Here is a 25,432-nt window from a genome sequence, read left to right on the forward strand (position 1 = left end):
ATATATAATTTTAATTTATTTATTTATTTACTTATTTGGGCTGCCAGATTCACTGGACAGAGATGTGGCCAAAAATGCCGGGGAGTAAACATGATTTAATTGGAATATCTAAATATTTAGCTGTGTGTGATAGTAATGTTCTGAAACATGCTAAAAGTGAGCGTTGTGATTGGCTCAGTTCATCGGTAGTCAACATCGTATCTAAAAGGGATCAGCTGTCCCATTTCCCCAATTATAGCTCCTTCCCTCCATTCCTCCTCCTCCTCTCCTCTCCTCCATTCCTCCACCTTCTTCCAGGGTAGGAGAGGAGGAGTAGGAAAGGAGGAGTAGGACAGGAGGAGTAGCAAAAGTTTCTGGACAGCCAGTGGGCCAAGAGTGAATAACATAGGTGGCTAATCACCTGCCTGACTAAAACTCACAAATAGTATGGCAAACCAATAACAAACCAAAATTGCAGCTGGGCTTTTGTACATAGAGAGAGTTTGTAAACAGAAGTTTTCAGATCTTGCCACAAGTTCTCGATTGGATTTAGGTCTGGACTGTGACTGGGCCATCCTAACACATGAATATGTTTTGTTTTAAACCATTCTATTGTAGCCCTGGTTTTATGTTTAGGCTCCTTTTTCTGCTGGAAGGTAAAAATCCGCCCAGTCTTAGGTCTTTTGCAGACTCCAACAGGTTTTCTTACAAGATTGCCCTGTATTTAGCTCCATCCATCTTTCCATCAGTTCCCAGTCCCTGCTGAAGAGAAGCAGCCCCAGAGCATGATGCTGCCACCACCATATTTGATAGTGGGGATGGGTGTTCAGAGTGATGTGCAGTAATAATTGTCTGCCACACATAGCATTTTGGCCAAAAAGTTAGATTTTGGTCCCATCTGACCAAAGCACCTTGTTCCACATGTTAGGTGTTTCCCCAACATGGCTTCTGGCAAACTGCAAACGGGACTTTTTGTGTCTTTCTTCTTGCCACTCATACATAAAGACCACGCTTGTGCAGTGCACGACTAATAGTTGTCCCGTGGACAGATTTCTCCACCTGATCTGTGGATACCTGCATTTCTTCCAGAGTGACCATGTAACCACTACATACTGGGCCTGTAAGTTTAAGTGGACAGCCTTGTCTTGGTAGGTTTATAGTTGTGCCATACTCTTGCCATTTCTGGATAATGGATTGAACAGGGATATATACAAGGGCACATACAGGGGTTTTGCAAGCCACTCTGCTCCAAAAGACTCTGCTTTTTGATAACTTTATGCTGCTCCTGGTGCAAAAAAATCAAGCAGTTCTGCTTGGTTTGATGGCTTGCGATCCTCCATTATCCTCTTGATTATATTCCAGAGGATTTCAATTTGGTAAAATCAAAGAAATTCATCATTTTTCAGTGGTCTCTTATTTTATTAGAGCTGTATACAATTGTAAGACAAGGTATGTGATTCCTTTGGGATCACATGGATTTTTGCATAAATTGGTCATTAAATGTATTCTGATCTTCAGTCGCAACAATAGACAAAAGCAATCTGCTTAATCTAATACCACATAAAAAATTATATGCTTACATGGTTTTATTGAACACAACATGTTAACATTCACATTGAGGGCGGAAAAGGTATGTGAACCCTTAGACTAATGACTTTTCTAAGAGCTAATTGGAGTCAGGAACCAAAACATCAGCCAGAAAGAATGGGAACAGGGAAAAGATCTGTGGTCACCACCTGCAGAACCAGGTGTTTTTTTCCTTTATAGGGGATGTCTTGCTAATTGCCTCTCATTTCTACCTGTTGTCTGTTCCATTTTCATAACAGCAGGTGAAATTGATTCACAGTCAGAGTTGATTCCTTACTGGACAGGTTGAATTTACAGAAGTGTGGTTGGCTTGGAGTTACATTGTGTTATTTAAATGTTTTTTTGAGCAGTGTATGACAGTGTGATCTTCTGCTGCTTGAGCCCATCCTCCTCAAGGTTGGACGTGTTTTACATTCAGAGATGCTTTTTATTTGAGTTACTCCTCTGAACTCTGGTATCAACAAGGCATTTGTGCCCACAGAACTGTATCCGCTCACTGGATATTTTTTCTTTTTCGGTTCATTCTTTGTAAACCCTAAAGATGGTTGTGCGTGAAAATCTCAGTAGATCAGCCGTTTTTGAAATACTACAACCATGCCACATTCAAAATAACTCAAATCACCTTTCTTCCCCATTCTGATGCTCAGCAGCAGATCGTCTTAGTCATGTCTAAATGCACTGAGTTGCTGCCATGTGATTGGCTGATTTGCGTTAATGAGCAGGTGTACCTAATATATATATATATATATATATATACGTATATATATATATATATATATATATATATATATATATATATATATATATATACGTATATATATATATATATACGTATATATATATATATATATATATATATATACGTATATATATATATATATATATATATATATATATATATATATAATAAACTTGTTGTAACTCTTCCAAATTAAACTTTTTTTTCAGCTATTTTAAACTCTTAACATAATAACACATATCTAACTAACTGATTTTCTCTCAAGAAAGTCTTTATTTTAAAGAAATGATTGCCAGCATGTTCAGATAATTGATAACTTCTGATAATGGCACTCATTCCTGTTACTGGAACTCAAAATTTGTATTTTAAAAATAAACAATCTAAATATTAATTTAGGAAAGAGGACAGAGCTTCAGAAGAACCAACTGATGGAGAATGTTCCAGATCTTTCAGATGAGGTAATGTGTTATGCTAAAAGAAATGAGTAATGCCCAGGGACACAACTAAAAGGAGTATTTTAACTTTATTATTATGGATTTATTATTTAAAACATATTTTTTAAAGCACAGCTAGGATTTGAAGTCACACAACAATACAAAAAAATACATTTCTGAAAGATTTTAATAATTGTATTTCATGGTAAAGTGTATAGTTAGGGAGTGGGGACAGGTGTTCTGAGATGTTTTTATTTACATATATTACTTTTGCAGCTAGGCCAATGGACAAGACATTAATAATAAAATGTATTTTAAAGTTATTTTGTGTGCACATTTATTCATGTCATTTCCTGGGTATTGGAATGGCTTGTATATTCTTGTTTGGATCAGCAATTTAAGTTAAACATATTATATAGCAGACAAATACAGTGATATTTGAAAGGTGAAATTATGTTTTTAGGTTTTACTAAATGCGTGAAATAATTACTAAATACTAAATTAGGCAGATGCATAAATTTGGGCACCCCAACAGAAAAGTTACATCAATATTTAGTAGATCCTCCTTTTGCAGATATACCAGCCTCTAAATGCTTCCTATAGCTTCCAATGAGAGTCTGGCTTCTGGTTGAAGGTATTTTGGAGCGTTCTTCTTTATACAGCATATCCATTTCAGCCAGGTTTAATGGTTTCTGAGCATGAACAGACTGCTTTAAATCACACCACAGTGTGAATAATATGAAATAATATTCAGGTCTGCGGAATGAGATAATAATTACAGAACAACTTTGGTGGATTTTAAGCAGTGTTTAGTGTTGTCTGTTTGAACAATCTTTTTTTTTGTTCATTTTAGAGTTGTTTTGAGGCTCCCATGTTGCCACTCTTTAGAGAAGATGCAAAGAGGAGAAACACTTGCAATGGACTCCTTAACCCCTTTCTCATTATTGAATTCACTTGTGTATGTAGATCATGGGTCAATGAGCTTACCAAAAAAATGTTTTTTCAATAATCAGTGTCAAATGCTCTTTGCAAGCTATCTACAAGGGTCCCCACATTTATGCACCTGCCTATTTTTGTTTAAAGAATTATTGCACACTTTCTGTAAATCTTAATTTACTTCTACAAACTTAATTTACTTCTTAAATATCACTGTGTTCTGCTGTATGATATATTTAACTGAATTTGCTGATTGCTCACTCTTAACCAACCTCTCCCAACATTGCCAAACCTCTTTAAACTTCACCTTTCTCAAACTTGCCCACCTTCATCCACTATCACTGAACCCATCACAACCTTGCCCATTTTTACCCTGTCTCCCAACTTTGCCCAACCTTGCACACCCTTTCCCAAACTCTCGTAAACAATCCCAACCTCTTCGAACCTCACCTTGCCCAAACTTATCTCACCCTCTCAAACTTGCCCACCCTAGCACACCTTTAACAACCTCTTCTAAACCACCCTAACATCAAACCTTACCCACCCTCTTCGGACCTCACCTCATTCAACCTCTCCCAACCTCATCGAACCTCACTTCATCCATCCTCTCCCACCCTTACTAATCTCTTCCAACATCGTCAAACCTCACCTCTCCCAACCTTACCCAAACACCCCATGAGAATGTGTCGCTAACTTTGAGCAACCAGATTATTACAGGTGATAAGTATGCTGCAAATATTGTAACTGTATGGAAAAAGCCAGTAAATACCAGAAGGTGAACCATGTGGGACACCTAGTGATGTAAAGAAGGGGAGGAGTATGAGAGTTATGGTGGGTAAATATTTGTGCTGTTCATGTGAATTTGCTCACCCAGATTAGCCAAGAATCCACCGTACCGAAAATAGCTCGGCGAGCGTCCACAGCCTCCGCCACTTCCCCTACATTATCCATTAACCAGCGCAGCTTCAACGCGCTGAAATACGTACTGATGGGCAGCCCAGTTTTATGCTGAAAGAAACAGTACAGTAAGTGTCTTCATCCACAGGACTGGTAAGCAATCACGGGTTCTGTGATGTTCATGTCACCTTCAGGTGGTTTTTGTTTTTTCCAGGTGTTTTCTCAATCAGACTTTTCACAGTGGTCTGCGTTCGCAGATCCAGCCACACTGTAGAGAATGAAACAGAGATTTGGTCTTACTGTTACATTAGGGCAGGAGAGTCCACCAAACCCACTCTCTCAATCACACACAGGATTTTAAAAAAAAAAAGCAGAAAAGTGTGCTAGGCTGCAAGCTAAACCGTTAGTAGTCTAAACCACTAAGGCAGCTTGTTAATGGCTGAATGTCAGAATGTCACACCTATAGCCTTTGTATGTCTTATGTGTTTCCTTTACTGTTCTTTCTGTTCCTATCCTGCTTTTCAGAATGTTTTGTTTGATCACATGGCCCTGTGTTATTTTTAGCTATTCAGGTTTTCTTCACTCTGTGATATTTGAGCTGGCCAGTCTTCCCCTGGCAGTTTTCCCTTTGGCCCTAATCTCTTAATTAACTGCTCCAGTGGTGCAGTGTATTTTCATTTTTTTTACAAAGCAGAGGTTGGGGTTTTCTCCCTCTATAAGGCAACTTTTCAGTTTCTATTTTAAATATTGTTTCCCTTGTTCATCCTCCCCAGTTCTATAAGCACTTTCTGCAGTTGCCCTTAGTTATTTAGTTTGTTCCTTGTTTCTGTTTAGTTAAATATTTTCAGTTGGTAGCTCACTTAGTTTACTCTAATCTCCCACCCATAAGGTTGGTCGTTAAAATCCACCTTCAGGTGAGCTACCACGTTACAGCAAGACTGAGCCAGTTATGTACCCAGCAGAGTTATCAGACATGGAGCAGGTCAAGGGAGCCATAATCAACCAGGGTGCTGCCATTGGCAGACACGAGCAAGCTCTCCAACAGATCTTGTCACAGTTGCAGGCCCTAACAACAGCCTTACAGACAGAGTCTCCTGTGGCTACAGCTGCCCCTTCCAACTCACCTGTACCAGTCCCTGAACCTGTTCCAGGGGCTGAGCCACACTTACCCCCACCAGAGAGATTTGATGGGGAGAGAGTGCCTTAGGGTCCGAGATGCAGGCTTTTCCACACACCGACATCAGTGTTGCTTCTCTGTGCCTCCCACTTCTCACTTATTCCCAGTCTCATCTGAGGAGCACATGGAACAGCCCATGTAATTGGGACATACTTCTGTCTTGCCAAGAGCGTAAGTCCTGTATGCAGGAGGGCCGATGCTTTTATTGTGGACAATCTGAACATATGCGTCCATCATGCCCAGAATTGTCGGGGAAAGCCAAAGTCAGCAGAGGACTGGAGACCTGTGACGGACCCTAATACATCTCCTTATACTTCTGGGGTGTTTCTCAATAATGCCATTTCCTGGGGACCAGACCAAGAGAAACATCTCTCGTTTGTGTCTCTGGAACATCCTCTTCCGATATTTGCTATAGACGGACGGTCTCTTGAGCCTGAAGTGGTCTCACAACAGACCCAACCACTTTTATTACACATCAGCCAACACACGGAATAGATCACTTTTTTCCTGATTAGTGGCCCCCAGCTGCAGCTGGTTTTGGGGTTTCCCTGGATGCAACATTACAACCCCCACATTGACTGGCTAACAAGGTCCATAACAGCCTAGCCCAATGCATAGGGGTCTTGTTTGGTAGTCCACCCTCGAGCTTAGATTCTCTGCCCGAACCCGACCTGACCCAAAGCCGGCCCGAACTCGGGTCGGGTCGAGATTTCCCACCTCATTACTCGGGTCGGGTCCGGTCAGGTTCCAGAAAATAGTCTGAGATGTAGGCATCTCTTTTTTACTTATAGTTTTATTTTATATAAAGCTCTAGCGAGATAATTACAGTATAGCTAAGTAACCAATTATTAACGAAAATGAAAATGAATGAAATAACTAAAACTGAAAATGAAAAAAATGTGTTAACTAAACTAATAAAAAGGTAATTAAAAGGAAAAAACATAAAAAAAAAAAAATTATTAATAGAATACCCTTGGTTTTTGTGTTTTTTTGTATTTTTATTTTTTAATAAATCTGTTTCCACTCCAGCAGTTTTACTCCAGCAGTTTTGTGCTGCACACGCACGCAGAGCCGGATTCTGTGGGGATTCAGATTCGGCACAACAGTGGCAGTGCGCTGCACCTCGGGCTAGCCGCGAAATATTGACAGAAAACCCTGAGGAAGCTGCAGAATTGGATTAGAATATGAGCGTGAGCTTGATAAGAGCACATGCTCACAGAAGATACAGTGAAATAAACACCACACAGCTATACATACCTGTGAGTAGCTCATACACCTGAACACCCCACGCGGAAGGATGAACTGATAAATCTCTTTCTCTCTCTCTCTTTTTCTTTCTCATTCTCTCTCTCTCACTCACTCATAGTTAATACTTTTGGTGAAAATTTGTGAAACCTGTAAAGTTTCTTGAATTTTTGAGTTTGTTTATGTGTTTCTTATATTGAGCTCTCTGATGTGATGTGTAAAAACTAATAAAAACTAGCAAACCCACTATAAAAACTAATTAAAATAACTGAATTGGAGGTGAAAATAAAATTAAACCATAATGAAAATTTCTAAACTATTATAACCTTGTAAGTTAAACTGTTTAAAGAAAGGTGCACCAGTTAGAATGTTATAATCATGCAGCTCTGGCTGAAAGTGAGCTCCTCCACTTGTCCGCGTTTGACTTGCAGCACTGTGTGCAGGTGTTCTTAAAAAAATTTATTAAATAATATTTCTGTGCTCCTTTAGTGTTAATTAACATCATTCTGAACAGATTTTGCTCATTCAAGCGGCCAGTTTTTGGTTCCTCATGGTAGGCTGTTTTCCCTCTCTGGCCCTGAGAAGAAAACCATGGAGGACTAAATACAAGAGGAAGTTGGACCCTCAGGCTCTCATGTCCCCTGTCTGGCCAGACTGGAAGTTTCTGAAGTCAGCTCTTCTCCATCACCCACCACAGATCAGCTGCTCATCATCCATCTCACTCTATAAGCCAGTAGTGGCGCTGCTATACTCCTGAATATATAAAATCTATGTGGATGTATAAAAGACTTTTTATTTTAATTTAAAAAGCCGTTTGACCAGTGGTAGGATGGTCTCCCCTTAAATGTGAGTCTTGGTCCTCCCAAGGTTTCTTCCTCCTGCAGCTCTGAGGGAGTTTTTCCTTGCCTTCGTGCTCACTGGGGGTTCTGTATTCTGTATTTTCTATGTTTAATCTTTTGCCTGATGCTTTGTCCTGTGATCACGTTTCTGTAAAGCTGCTTTGTGCCAACACCAGTTGTAAAAAGCGCTATACAAATAAATTTGATTTTATTTGATACTTGCTTTAGGCTTTATCCGGCCTTCAACCTCTCCTGCAGGAGACTTTTAGAAAATAAAGGAGATTTTTCTTTGTAGGGAAGAAAGATGGGGGCCTTCGTCCCTGCATAGATTAGCGGGGTTTAAACAAAATTACAGCCAAAGACCACTACCCTCTGCCCCTTATGACCTCAGCATTCGAGGCGCTGCAGCAGGCTTCAGTTTTTACCAAACTGGATCTGCGCAGCACCTACAATCTTATTCGTGTTAGAGAAGGTGGTGAATGGAAGACGGCCTTCATTACTTCATCGGGCCACTATGAGTACCTTGTTATGCCTTTTGGTTTAATGAATGCACCAGCGATCTTCCAACGATACATCAATGAGGTCCTAAGGGGGGCCCTGGACTATGCTTTTGTCTATTTGGATGATATCCTCAACTACAGTAATTCCATGGAAGAACATATGGATCATGTAAGGAGGATTCTCCAGCTTTTCCTGGAAAACCATATCTATGTTAAGCTGGAGAAGTCCCTGTTCCAAGTCCCATCTGTCTCCTTCCTTGGATTTGTAGTGCCCAAGGGGAAGCTGAGCATGGATCTAGCCAAGACAAAAGCTATTATAAACTGGCCTCATCCCACGTCTTTTCGGCTGCTTTAACACTTTTTGGGCTTTGCAAATTGTTTTCTGAGATTTATCCGAGATTTTAGCATGATCGCTGCCCCCTTAACCTCCCTAACAAAAAAATGATGGGGCGGTTTCAATGGACAGATGCTACACAGAAAGCCTTTGAAGAGCTCAAACATTGCTTAGTCATTGCTCCAGTGCAACAGCTTGCAGATCCTGATGCTTCTTTCTTGGTATAAGTGGATGGCTTGGCTTATGTTCAGCAAGCCAAACGTCTAAATCCCCGTCAGGCCAGGTGGGCACTATTCTTTGCCCGGTTTGATTTTGTTCTTTCATATTGGCCAGGGTTAAAAGAAATGCTAAGCCCGACGCCCTCTCCAGGCAGTGGGATCCTCCATCATCAGGTCAGCCACCAAAACCTATAATCCCTTAGACTCGAATTGTGGTCCAAAATGCCCTCCGAAGTGAGCCTGACCCAGGAGGGGGCCCTCCAGGCAGGCTTTATGTCCCTACTTCTGTCAGGCCCCAAGTACTCCAGTGGGGTCATGCATCACCCTTTACAGCCCATCTAGGAATCACCCGTACCCTGGAGTTTTTGCGAAGAAGATTTTGGTGGCCCACAATGGACCAAGGGCCTTTATAGCCGCCTGCCAGGTTTGTGCCCAGAACAAGGAGCCTAGGACACAACCATCCCAGATCGAGGCCCACACATAACCACGTTACAATTAGGTTTACTAAGTTAATTATTTTTAAGTCTGTTTGATATAAAATAAGATATTTCTATTTATTGCTCACATATTTTGATTTAGTTGAACGCAAGGTAATTTTACCTATATAAATAACCTACTATCTGGCTTTTTTATTGCTTGTTTTTTTCTGTATTGTCACAGAAATATGTTGTTTTCTGGCAGAGGCAAAAGTTATTTAAATGTATGAGCTGCAATAAAACAAACAAACAAACAACTGTTATGTGTAATTGTCTATGTATATTTCAAATCAGTCTTTATAGTGCCTTGCAAAAGTTTTCAACCTTTTGCTGAATTTCGGGCTTTAAACATAAAGATGTGAAATAGTAATTTTTTTGCGAAGAATCAACAACAAGTGCGACACAATCATGAAATGGAACAAAATTTGTTGGATATTTTAAACTCTTTTCAGAAATAAAAAACTGATAAAAGGGGCATGCAAAATTATTCCTGTACTTTCAGTGCAACAAACTCACTCCAGAAGTTCAGTGAGGATCTCTGAATGATCCAATGTTGACCTAAATGACTGATGATGATAAATAGAATCCACCTGTGTGTAATCTCTGTATTAGCACACCTGCTCTGTGATAATCTCAGAGTTCTGTTTAAAGATCAGAGAGCATCATGAAGACCAAGAAACACACCAGGCAGGTCCGAGATACTGTTGTGGAGAAGTTTAAAGCCAGACACAAAAAGATTTCCCAAGCTTTAAACATCTCAAAGAGCACTGTGCAAGTGATCATATTGAAATAGAAGAAATATCAGACCACTGCAAATCTACCAAGACCCCGCCGTCCCTTTAAACTTTCAGCGCAACCAAGGAGAAGACTGATCAGAGATGCAGCTATGATCACTCTGGATTAACTGCAGAGATTTACAGCTGAAGTGGGAGACTCTGTCCATAGGACAACAATCAATTTTTTCACATTTTATGTTACAGCCTTATTCCAAATTGTATTAAATTATTCTCTTTCCTCAAAATTCTACACAAAATACCCCATTATGACCATGTGAAAAAAGTTTTCTTGAGCGTTTTGAAAATGTATTAAAATTAAAAAACAAAGAAATCATATTTACATAGGGGTTCACAGCCTTTGCTTAATACTTTGTAGAACCACCCTTGGCAGCAACTACAGCCTCAAGCCTTTTTGAATATGATGCCACAAGCTTGGCACACTTCTCTTTAAGCAGTTTTGCCCATTCTTCTTTGCAGTACCTCTGAAGCTCCATCAGGTTGGATGGGAGACGTCTGTGCACAGACATTTTCAGATGTTCAATCGGATTCAAGTCTGGGCTCTGGCTGGGCCACTCCAGGACATTCACAGAGTGGTCCTGAAGCCACTCCTTTGAGATCTTGGCTGTGTGCTTTGGATCGTTGTCCTGCTGAAAAATGAACCTTCGCCCCAGTCTGAGGTCAAGAGGATGTCTCTGTACATTCACCCAGGATCTCTCTGTACATTGCTGAATTCATCTTTCCCTCTATCCTGACTAGTCTGCCAGATCCTGCTGCTGAAAAACATCCCCATAGCATGATGCTGCCATCACCATCCTTGACTGTAGGGATGGTATTGGCCTCGTGATGAGCAGTTCTCCAAACATGACGCCTGGCATTCACACCAAAGAGTTCAACCTTTGTCTCATCAGACAGGAGAATTTTGTTTCTCATGGTCTAAGAGTCTTTTAAGTGCCTTTTGGCAAATTCCAGATAGGCTGCCTTGTGCCTTTTACTAAGGAGTGGCTTTCGCTTGGCCACTCTGCCATACAGGCCTGATTGGTGGAATGCTGCAGAGATGGTTGTCCTTCTGCAAGGTTCTCCTCTCTCCACGGAGGAACGCTGGAGCTCTGACAGTGACCATCGGGTTCTTGGTCACCTCCCTGACCAAGGCCCTTCTCCCCAATCGCTCAATTTAGACAGCCGGCCAGCTCTAGCAAGAGTCCTAGTGGTTCCAAACTTCTTCCATTTACGAATGATGGATGCCACTGTGCTCATTGGGACCTTCAAAGCAGCAGAAATTTTTCTGTATCCTTCCCCAGATTTGTGCCTCGAGACAATTTTGTCTCACAGGTCTACAGAAAATTCCTTTGACTTCATGCTTGGTGTTTGCGATCTGACATGCAGTTAACTGTGGGACCTTATATAGACAGGTGTGTGCCTTTCCAAATAATGTCCAATCAACTGGATTTACCAAAGGTGGACTCCATCAGTGGAAACAGGATGTACCTGAGCTCAATTTTGAGCTTCATGGCGAAGGCTATGAATACTTACGTAAATTTGATTCATTAGTTTTTTTTTATTTCTCTCAAGAAAACTTTTTTTTCACATGGTCATAATGGGGTATTTTGTGTAGAATTTTGAGGAAAGAAATTAATATAATACAATTTGAAATATCGCTGTAACGTAACAAAATGTGGAAAAAGTGAAGCGCTGTGAATACTTTTCGGATGCACAGTACACTGCAAAAATCTGGTCTTTATGGACGCAAGGCATGTTGCATATTGCATGCCCAACTTTTAATTTTTTTATTTCTAAAAAACGTTTGAAATATTCAATACATTTTGTTCCACTTCACGATTGTGTCCCACTTGTTGTTGATTCTTCACAAAAAAATTACAATTTCATATCTTTATGTTTGAAGCCTGAAATGTGGCAAAAGGTTGAAAAGTTCAAGAGGGCTGAATGCAAGGCACTTTAAGTACATGAAAAAAAAATCTACTTCTAAACTAAAATTATTGTGCAAAGCAACTGATAACAATGTAGGTGCAATAATACTTACATTTTTGTCACTTAGTATTGAAATATTAAAGACAACTTGATTCCAGGCTTACACTGTAGTACCCACAGCCAGCTGGCCTAGCATTTGCAACCAATTAAAAAAATGGCCTGAAGGCAGTTTGTGAAGCAAACAGCACCTTGATGATAACCAGCAGGTTATTAGCAAAGTCAGTACCCTGGTACCTAAAGCTGATTAACTGTTTTTTCATTCTGTACACCTTTGTGGACACCCCTTTTAATGAACATATTTATCCTCTTTAAGTTGCACCAATTGTTGACACAGATGTGCAAATTCTTGGGAAGCACACAGACACAAAATTTGTCCTAGATAATTGACTGCATTCAGCATATGTCCACTATCCAGTATGTCCATTGCATTATTCTTTGAAATATTCATTTAGTTAACTCTCACATGTACAAAGCATATTTGTGGATTGGGCTGGAAACCACTCAGCATCAGTTAAATAAGGAAACTCTGCCCTCTACAGTCCTAAAATGTGTGCAAATTTCTAGAAAATGTTTCCAGGCCACTAGTATTAGTGATGGGACGATACACTTTTTTCAGCTCCGAACCGATACATATATAAAACTGATATAAAATTGCAGATATCGATACAAATACTGATACTTTAAGTTTATTAATAGTACTATGATTAAGGTTACATAATGAGTCTGAAACAGACCACACAGCCCTTTGAGGAGTATACACAAGTGCATTTAATGTAAATGCATTCAAAAATCATTTATTTGACATACTTTATATGCAAATACAAAATAGTTTCCTTTCAAATTAAATGTTTTAATTATTATAATTTTTTTTAAAGTTAAATACTAAGTACGCTAAATATTAAATTCAGGGCATTTTTTTTTTGCAACGGTTGCACAGGACTTTTATATTGACAGGTAGCGTAGAGGATTAGCTGCAATAGCTAACGGCTAACCGGCGGTACTAACTGTACAATGCCGGAATGCATTTGCTAGCTATGCTAACAGACTGCAGATCTTAATAGAGATGGTTAACGGCTAACTGGCGATGCTAACTGTATTTCCAAACTAAATAAATGACTGTTTTTAATTAACAGATAGGTGTGTTTGTGCTGGTTAGTGTTTGTAGATCCTGTGGTTTTATAGGATATGTGGATTATGACTATAGTTTACTCCAGTCTGTAGTTAATACCTTTACAATACCAGAATGCAGCTGCTGTCAGTTCAGTGCTAGGTAGGCTAACAGACTGCTGGTGTTAATCTGTTTACCTCTCAGGCACTGACTTTACATGTAACGTTCTGATGTACAGCGTTTTAAAAGTTAAAAATCTCCAGATAATTTACTTTTTTTTTGAAGACAAACAGCTAAAGTTTACTCAGTCAGCCGCAGACTGAAGCTGCTGGGGGTTCTGTTTAACTGGAATCCAGATCAGTGATGCGTTTCATGTTAACGTTATGGCGGGTTTATTATCCAGCTCAAGCTGTGGACTGGAATATGGAACGACAGAATTAAGATTGATACAGGCTCCATTATTTATCAAACTAAGCAATAATGGGGTGGGGCTAAACTGTTGTCAGTTAAACGGATGAATACTGTATATGTTAATTAGTTGGTTGCTGACATTAAATTCAGGATGTTTTTGTAACTTACTTTACATATGTATATTTCCATATGTAATACACATGAACTTGATTGCATTAAAATATATAGGCCTAAAATGATAACCATAACAACAGACAGACATTATGCACTTCTGTATCTTTTGAAAAGCAATAACCATACATTAAAAAAATCATCCCGTAAATTTGTTTACTCAGGTTTCTTAAACGGGGTTACTTAAAAATGTGTTAGTTGAGTTGTCTGATTTACTTAACAAGTGCATGCTCGGTCAATGTAAGTTTGTTAAGTAACTTAACAGGATTTGTTACTATTTTCATCTAGGACATACAAATCCATGCTCACTGCTAATCTATTTGGCCACTGATTGGAGCTTGGAAGTGCTTTTCTGAGGTTTGGTAAATAATTCATGTCACAGGAAGAGCTCCAACTACAACCCAGTTCAAAATTTAACAGTTAAGATTTTAGTAAAACTGGTTGCAAATGCTAGACCAGCTGGCTGTGGGTAATACACTGTAAGCCTGGAACTGCATTTACTGGTTGCCTTAAATATTTAAATACTAAGTAATATTTACGGAAAACGTAGTTTAGAAGTAGATTTGTTTTTTTATTATACTGAAATACTTATTTGAAATATTCATAGACAATTACAATTTTTGGCCAAAAAACTATGTATTTTTGTGGCAATACAGAAAACAACAAAAAAAAAATAAAGTTTTTGAAAAGATTGCTTTCACTACTTCTTGATACACAATAATTTTTTTGAATAGGGGCTGTTGGCCTCTATATACAATTGATGCCATAAATATTTGCACAGTGACACAATCTTAATGATTTGGGCTCTGCATGCCACCACACTAGATTTAAAATTAAACAAAAAAGATGGTTCAGGTTTATTCAAACAGTTGAACAAAAATGAAATGTATAGCTCTACATCTATTTATCTACAACCCCTCATTTCGTGGGCTCAAAAGTACAAATGATCTCAAAAATGGTCTTAAATGTACAAATTCTCTCTAAAGCTATATTATTGGTTCCATGGGCTATTATTTTATTAATCTGTCATCAGTTACATGTACAAGTAAAAAGGTTTAGAGTTGATTCCAGGTATGGCATTTTAATTTGGAAGCTGTTACTGTGAATCCATAACACATGGTTAAAGGAGCTTTTAAATGAAAGCAAAACATATCATCATTAGACTGAAAAAAGAAGAAATGCATCAAAGAGATGAAAATGGTAGGAGTGGCCAACAGTTTGGCACATTCTGGGGAAAAGAGCGTAGTGGTGAGCTCAGGAATTTAAAAAATCCTGGACATCCACAGAAAACAACACACTGTAAGCCCGGATAAGTTGAATTTACTTAAACAATTTGAGGAAACCGGTTGCCTTAAAAAAGTTAAGTAATGGGTAATGAAAACTTAAGTTAGCATAACTTAGAACATCAAGTTATTACAACTAAAGGGAAACTTTTTTTTTTAATTATATCACAGAACCTTTCCATGGTAAAGAAAAATCCTGGAAACATCCACCCAAAGGAAGAGTGCACTCCAGGAAGTAGATGTATGAGTATCTCAGTCTACCATAAGGTTCAAATCAATAATACATAGGCAAGATTACACTTTACCAATAGTTATCTGAAGAATCCAGTCTAGTTCAAGAACTGCGTTTCTGTTTACAGGTGAAACTCTGTACCAGAATGACAAAGAGAGGGAAGTATGAAAAAGGCTTGGAGCGGCTCAACACAAAGCTCAGCAAATCCTCTGTAAAACATTGTGGTGGTGTATGTCTTCCAGTGACACTGGGAAACTAGTGTTTATTGATGTGAAACAAGACATAAGCAAAAGGATAAACCGTGTACAGGGATTTACTTTGTGCTCAGATTTAACCAAATTCATCAAGGTTGATTAGACAGCTTAACAGTAGAGATGAACAATAATCGCCCAAAAAATGTGAAAGCATCACAAGAGTTAAAGAAGAGTAATATTCTGCAGTGGTTGAGTTAATCACCAGATCTGAACCCAAATAAGTAGAATTGCAGTTGCTCAAGACAAATCTAAAGGTAGAAAGACAGCTGCAGTAAATGCAAAGCATCATAAAGGATGAAACCATGTCCATGTTCAGGCAGGCATCGTCTGCAAAGCATTCTCAACCAAAAATTCTTATTTGTTTAATTTCAAATCCAGTTTGGTATTTACAGACGTATCTTTAAAGTAAACATGCTAGTCTGGCACAGATCAGTTATGTTTTACATTTAAACGTGAATCCACAGTGTTTTTAGAACTATCCTTCATTATTTTGTGCAGACACAATCAAAATAATTTGCATTTAAACTTTTGCACCCAAGGTGTGATCCAGCCTAATTCTAATTTCATAAGCCAGAAGTTGAGTGCGTTTCTGGGTTAGAGATTAATTTCTGTTCGGGCAGTGCCACCTTTATAATCAAAACTCACTCCTTTCCCATTGGCTCCTGGCTCCATCTATTTACAGGTTTTTCTATAACACCAGACAGATAGGATAGACGCTTGCAGAGTAAAAGGTAAAGACTGGTTTATTTACAAGGCAGTAAACAGGATAACACAGCCAGAGAACAGGTTGAACAACACTCACACTGAAAACAGGAGATGTAGTACAGAAAACAGTCCAAGATCCGAAGCCAGGAAGACAGTCCGATAGTTCAATAAATCCGATAAGGGCAAAGACAAAAGACAAAATCCATAATACAGAAAAATGGGTAATAACAAAAAGGCAGACAGAAAAAGGTTGGGGAAAACGCTCAGTAAGCAACATGAGTCGACAATACCTCGCAAAGAACAGACGCTGACTGAAACCTATATATACAAAACCCGAATTGCAATGAACCGGAACTTCTTAGAACACAGGTGACTCAGAATGGGGGAGAGTAACACGATTAGGTGAACGTGAGCGGCTGGCGGTGACGTCATAGCCAGTGGGTTCTTGGGAAATGGAGTTCGGGAGTGTGAAAGGAGAGTCTATAGACGTGACAGTACTCCCCCCCAAGGAGTCCGAAAGAACCGAAGGACGAGGACGACACACAGGAACCGCCCCTCTCAGCCCGGAGGCCCGACGGAAACGAGGACCCGAAGCGGGGACAGCCTGGACATGAACCCTGGTCCTGGGACGACCCCTCCTGGAGCTGTGGCCGGAGCTGAGGGGCCGAGTAGCAGCTGACCCATAGCGCCTACCCCTTCCAGGGTCAGGAGACCTCCTCCTCGGACGACCCCTAGGGCGTGGTGCTGGACAAGACCAGTGAGAACGGTGAAACTCCTCCAACAATAACGGGTCAAGGACATCAGCTGCAGTAACCCAGCTTCTCTCCTCAGGTCCGTAGCCTTCCCAATCTACCAGGTACTCCAGGGCTCCCCTTCTCCTTCTGGAGTGAACAGGCGTTCCACCGCGTAGACGGGTCCACCATCCATGAGCACAGGCGGAGGAGGTAGCACCCCATGCGAGGTCCATCCAGTGGACCAGGGATAACCGGCTTAAGTAAGGAAACATGGAAGGAGGGACAGACACGATAATTAGAAGGTAATTCAAGACGGTATGTAACTTCATTGATTCTTTTGATTATTTTAAAAGGGCCATTAAACTTAACTGATTTTTGTTGCCTTCAGGAAGCCGGAAATCCCTGGTAGATAGCCAAACACGATCCCCGGGGGAGTAGAGTGGAGCCTCACGACGATGATGATCCGCCTGCTGTTTGTGTTGTTCTAACACAGCTTCTATACTTCTGTGAGTCTCCTTCCACACTTCCTTGCTACGCCGCATCCACTGATCCACAGCAGGGATATCAGAAGGTTCAGCCGACCACGGCATGAGAGGAGGTTGATAACCTAAGAAACACTGAAAGGGTGTTAGCTTAGTGGTAGAACTAACCAGAGAGTTCTGAGCCAATTCAGCCCAGGGAAGATATTGGGCCCAATCATGAACATTGTTAGAGCAATAAATACGTAAGAATTTACCTAGTCCTGGATCATTCTCTCACATTGACCATTACTTTGGGGATGATAACCGGAAGACAAACTGACAGAGATGCCCAACCTATTCATAAAAGCAGACCAGACCTGAGATATGAATTGAGGACTGCGATCAGAAATTATATCCTCAGGAATTCCAAAGGTTCAGCTGGAACAGGTAAGGGTTCTAATTTACCGGCAGGTAGAGTACGGGGAGTCTTACTTTGAGCGCAAATAGTGCAAGATGAAACAAATTCATGGATATCGGAGCGCATAGTTTCCCACCAAAATTGACCCTCCAATAATTGAAGGGTGCGAGTTTCACCAGGATGCCCAGAAGATAGGGAAGTGTGAGCCCATGTAATTAATCTACCTCTACACTGAATCGGTACATATGTTTTGTCTGGCAGACATTCTGCAGGAGGGGGTGTGGTCTCATTGATCTCCTGCGAGATCTCCCACCTGATCGGGGCCAGGACTATCTCAGGTTTCAGAATGGAGGTGGGTTCTGAAATAGCCGAATTGTTCTCGGCATAAATGCGTGAAAGGGCATCAGCTTTGGTGTTTCTGGATCCTGGTCGGTAGGTAACAGTAAAATTAATTCGGGTAAAGAATAAGGACCACCTTGCCTGTCGTGAGTTCATACACTTCATGGATTAAAAAAATTCCAAATTCCTGTGGTCAGTAATGACACCAAAGGGGTGCAAAGCATCCTCCAACCAATGACGCCATTCATCTAGGGCTAATTTTATGGCCAAGAGTTCGCAATCTCCAATGCCATAATTGTTCAGCTGGTGTGAGTTTGTGTGAAAAGTAGGCTACAGGATGCATTTTACTAGGCGTGCCGAATCTTTGGGAGAGAACAGCACCCATCCCTACACTAGAAGCTTCAACCTTAACAACAAAAGGTTCTTTAGGATCTGGGTGTTTTAATAGGGGGGCGGATGTGAACTTCGCTTCTCTGTAGTTCTTTCACTGAAATAGGGCGTGGCCATTCTACTACAGCATGGACCTTGGTAATGTCCATGGAAACCCCCTTGGAACTAATGACGTACCCCAGGAAAGAGACAGTGGAAAGATGAAAAGCACATTTCTCTGCTTTGATAAAAAGCTGATTTTCAAGGAGACGAGATAGTACAGTACGTACCTGGAGGATATGTGTGGGCATATCAGGTGAGTATATGAGAATATCGGGTAACGCTTTCTTTTACAGTACCCTAAGTTCTAGGTATTAACCAGGTAATAGTGAGGTACAAACTCGGAAGTACTAAGTAATTATTTTTGGTAACAAGATGGTAAGTACCAGGAAAGTATTGCCTAATTACACTGAAATGTCTAGGTATTAACCAGGTAATAGTGAGGTACAAACTCGGAAGTACTAAGTAATTATTTTGGGTAACAAGATGGTAAGTACCAGAAAAGTCTTGCCTAATTACACTGAAATGGAACTAGGTAATAAACAGGTACATGGGTGGTACAAAGTCCAAAGTACTAGGTAATTATGTTGGTTAACAAGATGGTAAGAACCAGACAGTTCAATTTAATTACACTGAAATATCTCACAGGTTCTAGGTAATAACCAGGTAAGTGTGAGGTACTAACCCCAGTAACATGATGATAAGTACCAATATAGTCTCCTTACCCTGATATACCTCACAGGTTCTAGCTAATAACCAGGTAAGTGTGAGGTACTAACCCCAGTAACATGATGATAAGTACCAATACAGTCTCCTTACCCTGAAATATCTCGCAGGTTCTAGGTAATAACCAGGTAAGTGTGAGGTACTAACCCCAGTAACATGATGATAAGTACCAATACAGTCTCCTTACCCTGAAATATCTCGCAGGTTCTAGGTAATAACCAGGTAAGTGTGAGGTACTAACCCCAGTAACATGATGATAAGTACCAATACTGTTCATTTTAATCAGTCTCTATTTATTTGACTGAGAAATCCCTAAAAATGAATTTAAGGTTTATAGAGTGGAATTCTTCACTAGGAAGACAGCACAGGAATGGAATACTTGGCCATATGTTTAAAGACATTAGAGCATGTTACAAGGTTTAAGGGTGAAAAAGTATACCATAAGAATAAAGTGTTGAATATGTGTATTTACCCCCTTTTTAAACATAATTTGTAGAATAAGGTCTTACATGTTAAATATATATATATATATATATATATATATATATATATATATATATATATATATTTAACTTATATATATAAATTAAAACTGCTTAAAAATCAGGGTTATTAAAACTACCAAATATTGATTTCTGAAATCTTAAAACATTATTATAGTTGTTTCTAAATTAATATTAACTGCTTTTGTTTGCATTATTTGAGATCTGAAAGCACTAAAGCATCTTTTTCATTATTTTGACCATTTCTCATTTTCTGCTCTAAATTACAATATTTTTATTTAGTATTTGGGAGAAATGTTGTCAGTAGTTTATAGAATAAAATAACAGTATTCATTTTACTCAAACATGTACCTATACATAGTAAGATCAGAGAAATAGAAAATTTGAAGTGGCTTGGAAGGGTCAAGGGGGCGAAGGCAAGCTCCTGCCCGCAAGCTGCTTACCCCAATAAAAGCTGTCCTCAGCTTTCATTGTATATACACTGCTCAAAAAAATAAAGGGAACACTCAAATAACACATCCTAGATCTGAATGAATGAAATATTCTCATTAAATACTTTGTTCTGTACAAAGTTGAATGTGCTGACAACAAAATCACACAAAAATCATCAATGGAAATAAAATTTATTAACCAATGGAGGCCTGGATTTGGAGCCACACACAAAATTAAAGTGAAAAAAACACACTACAGGCTGATCCAACTTTAATGTAATGTTCTTAAAACAAGTCAAAATGAGGCTCAGTATTGTGTGTGGCCTACACGTGCCTGTATGACCTCCCTACAACGCCTGGGCATGCTCCTGATGAGGTGGCGGATGGTCTCCTGAGGGATCTCCTCCCAGACCTGGACTAAAGCATCCGCCAACTCCTGGACAGTCTGTGGTGCAACGTGACGTTGGTGGATGGAGCGAGACATGATGTCCCAGATGTGCTCAATCGGATTCAGGTCTGGGGAACGGGCGGGCCAGTCCATAGCTTCAATGCCTTCATCTTGCAGGAACTGCTGACACACTCCAGCCACATGAGGTCTAGCATTGTCCTGCATTAGGAGGAACCCAGGGCCAACCGCACCAGCATATGGTCTCACAAGGGGTCTGAGGATCTCATCTCGGTACCTAATAGCAGTCAGGCTACCTCTGGTGAGCACATGGAGGGCTGTGCGGCCCTCCAAAAAATGCCACCACACCATTACTGACCCACTGCCAAACCGGTCATGCTGAAGGATGTTGCAGGCAGCAGACCGCTCTCCACGGCGTCTCCAGACTCTGTCACGTCTGTCATGTGCTCAGTGTGAACCTGCTTTCATCTGTGAAGAGCACAAGGCGCCAGTGGCGAATTTGCCAATCCTGGTGTTCTCTGGCAAATGCCAAGCGTCCTGCACGGTGTTGGGCTGTGAGCACAACCCCCATCTGTGGACGTCGGGCCATACCATCCTCATGGAGTCGGTTTCTAACCGTTTGTGCAGACACATGCACATTTGTGGCCTGCTGGAGGTCATTTTGCAGGGCTCTGGCAGTGCTCCTCCTGTTCCTTCTTGCACAAAGGCGGAGGTAGCGGTCCTGCTGCTGGGTTGTTGCCCTCCTACGGCCTCCTCCAAGTCTCCTGGTGTACTGGCCTGTCTCCTGGTAGCGCCTCCAGCCTCTGGACACTACGCTGACAGACACAGCAAACCTTCTTGCCACAGCTCGCATTGATGTGCCATCCTGGATGAGCTGCACTACCTGAGCCACTTGTGTGGGTTGTAGAGTCCTTCTCATGCTACCACGAGTGTGAAAGAACCACCAACATTCAAAACTGACCAAAACATCAGCCAGACAGCATAGGTTCTGAGAAGTGGTCTGTGGTCCCCACCTGCAGAACCACTCCTTTATTGAGTGTGTCTTGCTAATTGCCAATAATTTCCACCTGTTGTCTATTCCATTTGCACAACAGCAGGTGAAATTGATTGTCAATCAGTGTTGCTTCCTAAGTGGACAGTTTAATTTCACAGAAGTTTGATTTACTTGGAGTTATATTGTGTTATTTGAGTGTTCCCTTTATTTTTTTGAGCAGTGTATATAAGTTCAGTAATGCATGCTTGGTTGTGTCAAAAAAGAGATAAATAATAAACAGTAAACAGTTCTGTTTTGTTTTGAAGTTGTATGTTGTTCTTTTTGAAGTGCTTATTTGTTGAACTACATGGTAAGAACTGAGTAAAACCAGAGAAATAAGCTCTGCTCTCTTTTACAGTCCTTTTACTCCTTTATTAAGCAGAAAGTTCTGTTAGTTACACAGTGTTTTATATGGTACTTACAGAAAGTTGTGTCACATTTAAGTAGTTATTATATATATTTTAATATATATATATATATATATATATATATATATATATATATATATATATATATATATATATATATATATAATAACTACTTAAATGTGACACAACTTTCTGTAAGTACCATGTAATATATATTCTTTTGGGTTTCTGAATGGGTTTTTGTATGTGAAACGTGAAACATCCAGTCCTGTAGGGGGAGCAGTGCCAGGGGGCGGGCGCTAGGCTGTGGCTTAGGTGAGCAACAGGAGATGGGTCTCAGATTCAGCTGAGAACTCACACTGGGAACACCGTGACTTCTCTGTATCCAGGTGGGGAAATATGTGGAACTGTGCAAGTATAAATGTTTCCAAAGCACTATAACAGGGATATTTGAGTGTATATGTTCGTTAAAAGGTTTTGCTGTGTAATATGAGCCGCTATGGTCTTGTGTGTTGGTGGACGCTCAGCATCGGGGAGCATTCACTCCCGCGGCCCGCTAGCCACGCGCCTGGCCGGCGCTCTTGCCTCTGCCACTAGCATTAACCACTGCCCCCGCTAACCGCGCGCCTTACCGGCTCCCCGCTGTTATTCCTCTCGCTCTTTCGGTCGCTAACTTCGCTCTATAACCGTGTTTAAGCCTGTAATTATCTCTCGTGTGTTCGCGCTCTAGTTTTAGCTATTTTCGCTCGGTAATTGTGCCCGTGTGTCGCTGTTTCTCAAAGTAGCTCGGGCTAATTTCGCGCCTTCATTCCTATTGTTTCTCTATACATTTACGCTAGCATTAGCAGTCGCTGTTAGTTAAATACATGTTTATTAAAAGTCAAGTCAATTTTATTCTCTTTTTAAGAGCCAGTTTGGCCTTGTTAAAGTAAATATAGAGCCTCTGCCAACCACAATAATGAGTTATTACAGCTAGATAAGCTACAGTTTAAGGTTTCTCTAAGTAATCATGTTTTTATACACTTTGTTCAAGTTTTATACTTTGGTCAATTCTATACACTCTATGCAGATACAAATATTAGAAACTCTGCTTAAAATGAGATTTAAAAGCACTAAGATGTAGTTAGTGTGCTCAGTAAAAGTTAAAGGTGTTTTCGGTAATGTAGTGTGTTAATATGAAAGAAGTTTGAGTATTGGTTTATGTATGCATATGTAAATGTATTAATATAGAGTAGTATTTTTATATTCATATATATATATATATATATTTTTTTTTTTTTTTTTGTGTGTGTAGAAACAGTATTAAGAGGGTTTGCTGATTAAAAAGTAAAGGTAATATGTACTGTGATATACAGAGTTTTGTTAACTGAAAAAAAGTAAAAAAAAAAAAAGGATTCTCTGTGAATGTATGTAAAATGCAGATGAGATGCCATGTGTATGTGAAACTGCAAAAGAAAGAGAAAAGAGACCAAAGTAAAAGTGGTTTAGTTTGTGTTTGTTGTTAAATAAAGAGATTAAGCTGAGAACTCACTGGAAACACCGTCTCACTTTGTCTTCTCTGTATCCTGTATTCAGCTGATCTATGCCCTGCTCACCCGGGGTCGCAAACTGTTATAGCCTAACCCACGCCTGGGGAGTGTAACAGTTAGTGTTTTTACATGGTACTTACAGTAGGATGTTCTACAGAGGGTTATTTGTTGAACTACACGGTAAGAACTGAGTAAAACCAGAGAAATAAGCTCTGCTTTCTTTTACAGTCCTTTTACTCCTTTATTAAGCAGAAAGTTCTGTTAGTTACACAGTGTTTTACATGGTACTTACAGTAGGATGTTCTACAGAGGGTTATTTGTTGAACTACATGGTAAGAACTGAGTAAAACCAGAAAAATAAGCTCTGCTTTCTTTTACAGTCCTTTTACTCCTTTATTAAGCAGAAAGTTCTGTTAGTTACACAGTGTTTTACATGGTACTTACAGTAGGATGTTCTACAGAGGGTAATTTGTTGAACTACACGGTAAGAACTGAGTAAAACCAGAGAAATAAGCTCTGCTTTCTTTTACAGTCCTTTTACTCCTTTATTAAGCAGAAAGTTCTGTTAGTTACACAGTGTTTTACATGGTACTTACAGTAGGATGTTCTACAGAGGGTTATTTGTTGAACTACACGGTAAGAACTGAGTAAAACCAGAGAAATAAGCTCTGCTTTCTTTTACAGTCCTTTTACTCCTTTATTAAGCAGAAAGTTCTGTTAGTTACACAGTGTTTTACATGGTACTTACAGTAGGATGTTCTACAGAGGGTTATTTGTTGAACTACACGGTAAGAACTGAGTAAAACCAGAGAAATAAGCTCTGCTTTCTTTTACAGTCCTTTTACTCATTTATTAAGCAGAAAGTTCTGTTAGTTACACAGTGTTTTATATGGTACTTACAGAAGGATGTTCTACAGAGGGTTATTTGTTGAACTACATGGTAAGAACTGAGTAAAACCAGAAAAATAAGCTCTGCTTTCTTTTACAGTCCATTTACTCCTTTATTAAGCAGAAAGTTCTGTTAGTTACACAGTGTTTTATATGGTACTTACAGAAGGATGTTCTACAGAGGGTTATTTGTTGAACTAAATGGTAAGAACTCAGTAAAGAGAAATAAGCTATTTCTTCTCTGTTATCAGGTATTGACCTTTTATTTTTAAATCAAATAAATAGAGACTGATTAAAATGAACAGTATTGGTACTTATCATCATGTTACTGGGGTTAGTACCTCACACTTACCTGGTTATTACCTAGAACCTGCGAGATATTTCAGTGTAAGGAAACTGTATTGTTACTTATCATCATGTTACTGGGGTTAGTACCTCACACTTACCTGGTTATTACCTAGAACCTGTGAGACATTTCAGTGTAATTAAATTGAACTGTCCTTGTTCTTACCATCTTGTTAACCAACATAATTACCTAGTACTTTAGAGTTTGTACCACCCATGTACCTGTTTATTACCTAGTTCCATTTCAGTGTAATTAGGCAAGACTGTCCTGGTGCTTACCATCTTGTTACCCAAAATAATTACTTAGTACTTCCGAGTTTGTACCTCACTATTACCTGGTTAATACCTAGACATTTCAGTGTAATTAGGCAAGACTTTCCTGGTACTTACCATCTCGTTACCCAAAATAATTACTTAGTACTTCCGAGTTTGTACCTCACTATTACCTGGTTAATACCTAGATATTTCAGTGTAATTAGGCAAGACTTTCCTAATACTTACCATCTCGTTACCCAAAATAATTACTTAGTACTTC

At 39.7% G+C, this 25,432-nt stretch overlaps 1 protein-coding gene across 2 annotated transcripts in view; it reads right to left on the reverse strand.

Moving 5' to 3' along the window:
* Positions 1-25,432, reverse strand: part of LOC103044907 (glycerol kinase) — a 364,431-nt gene that overhangs the window by 159,369 nt on the left and 179,630 nt on the right. For both annotated transcript variants that reach the window (XM_049485389.1, XM_049485390.1), the window contains exons 5-6: positions 4,761-4,840; positions 4,546-4,683 (exon numbers count right to left, since the gene is read on the reverse strand). In XM_049485389.1, coding sequence (XP_049341346.1) covers positions 4,546-4,683; positions 4,761-4,840 — 218 coding nt within the window. The remainder of the gene's footprint in view (positions 1-4,545; positions 4,684-4,760; positions 4,841-25,432) is intronic.

The sequence above is a fragment of the Astyanax mexicanus genome, chromosome 11, assembly GCF_023375975.1.
Source record: "Astyanax mexicanus isolate ESR-SI-001 chromosome 11, AstMex3_surface, whole genome shotgun sequence".
NCBI lineage: Eukaryota > Metazoa > Chordata > Actinopteri > Characiformes > Acestrorhamphidae > Astyanax > Astyanax mexicanus.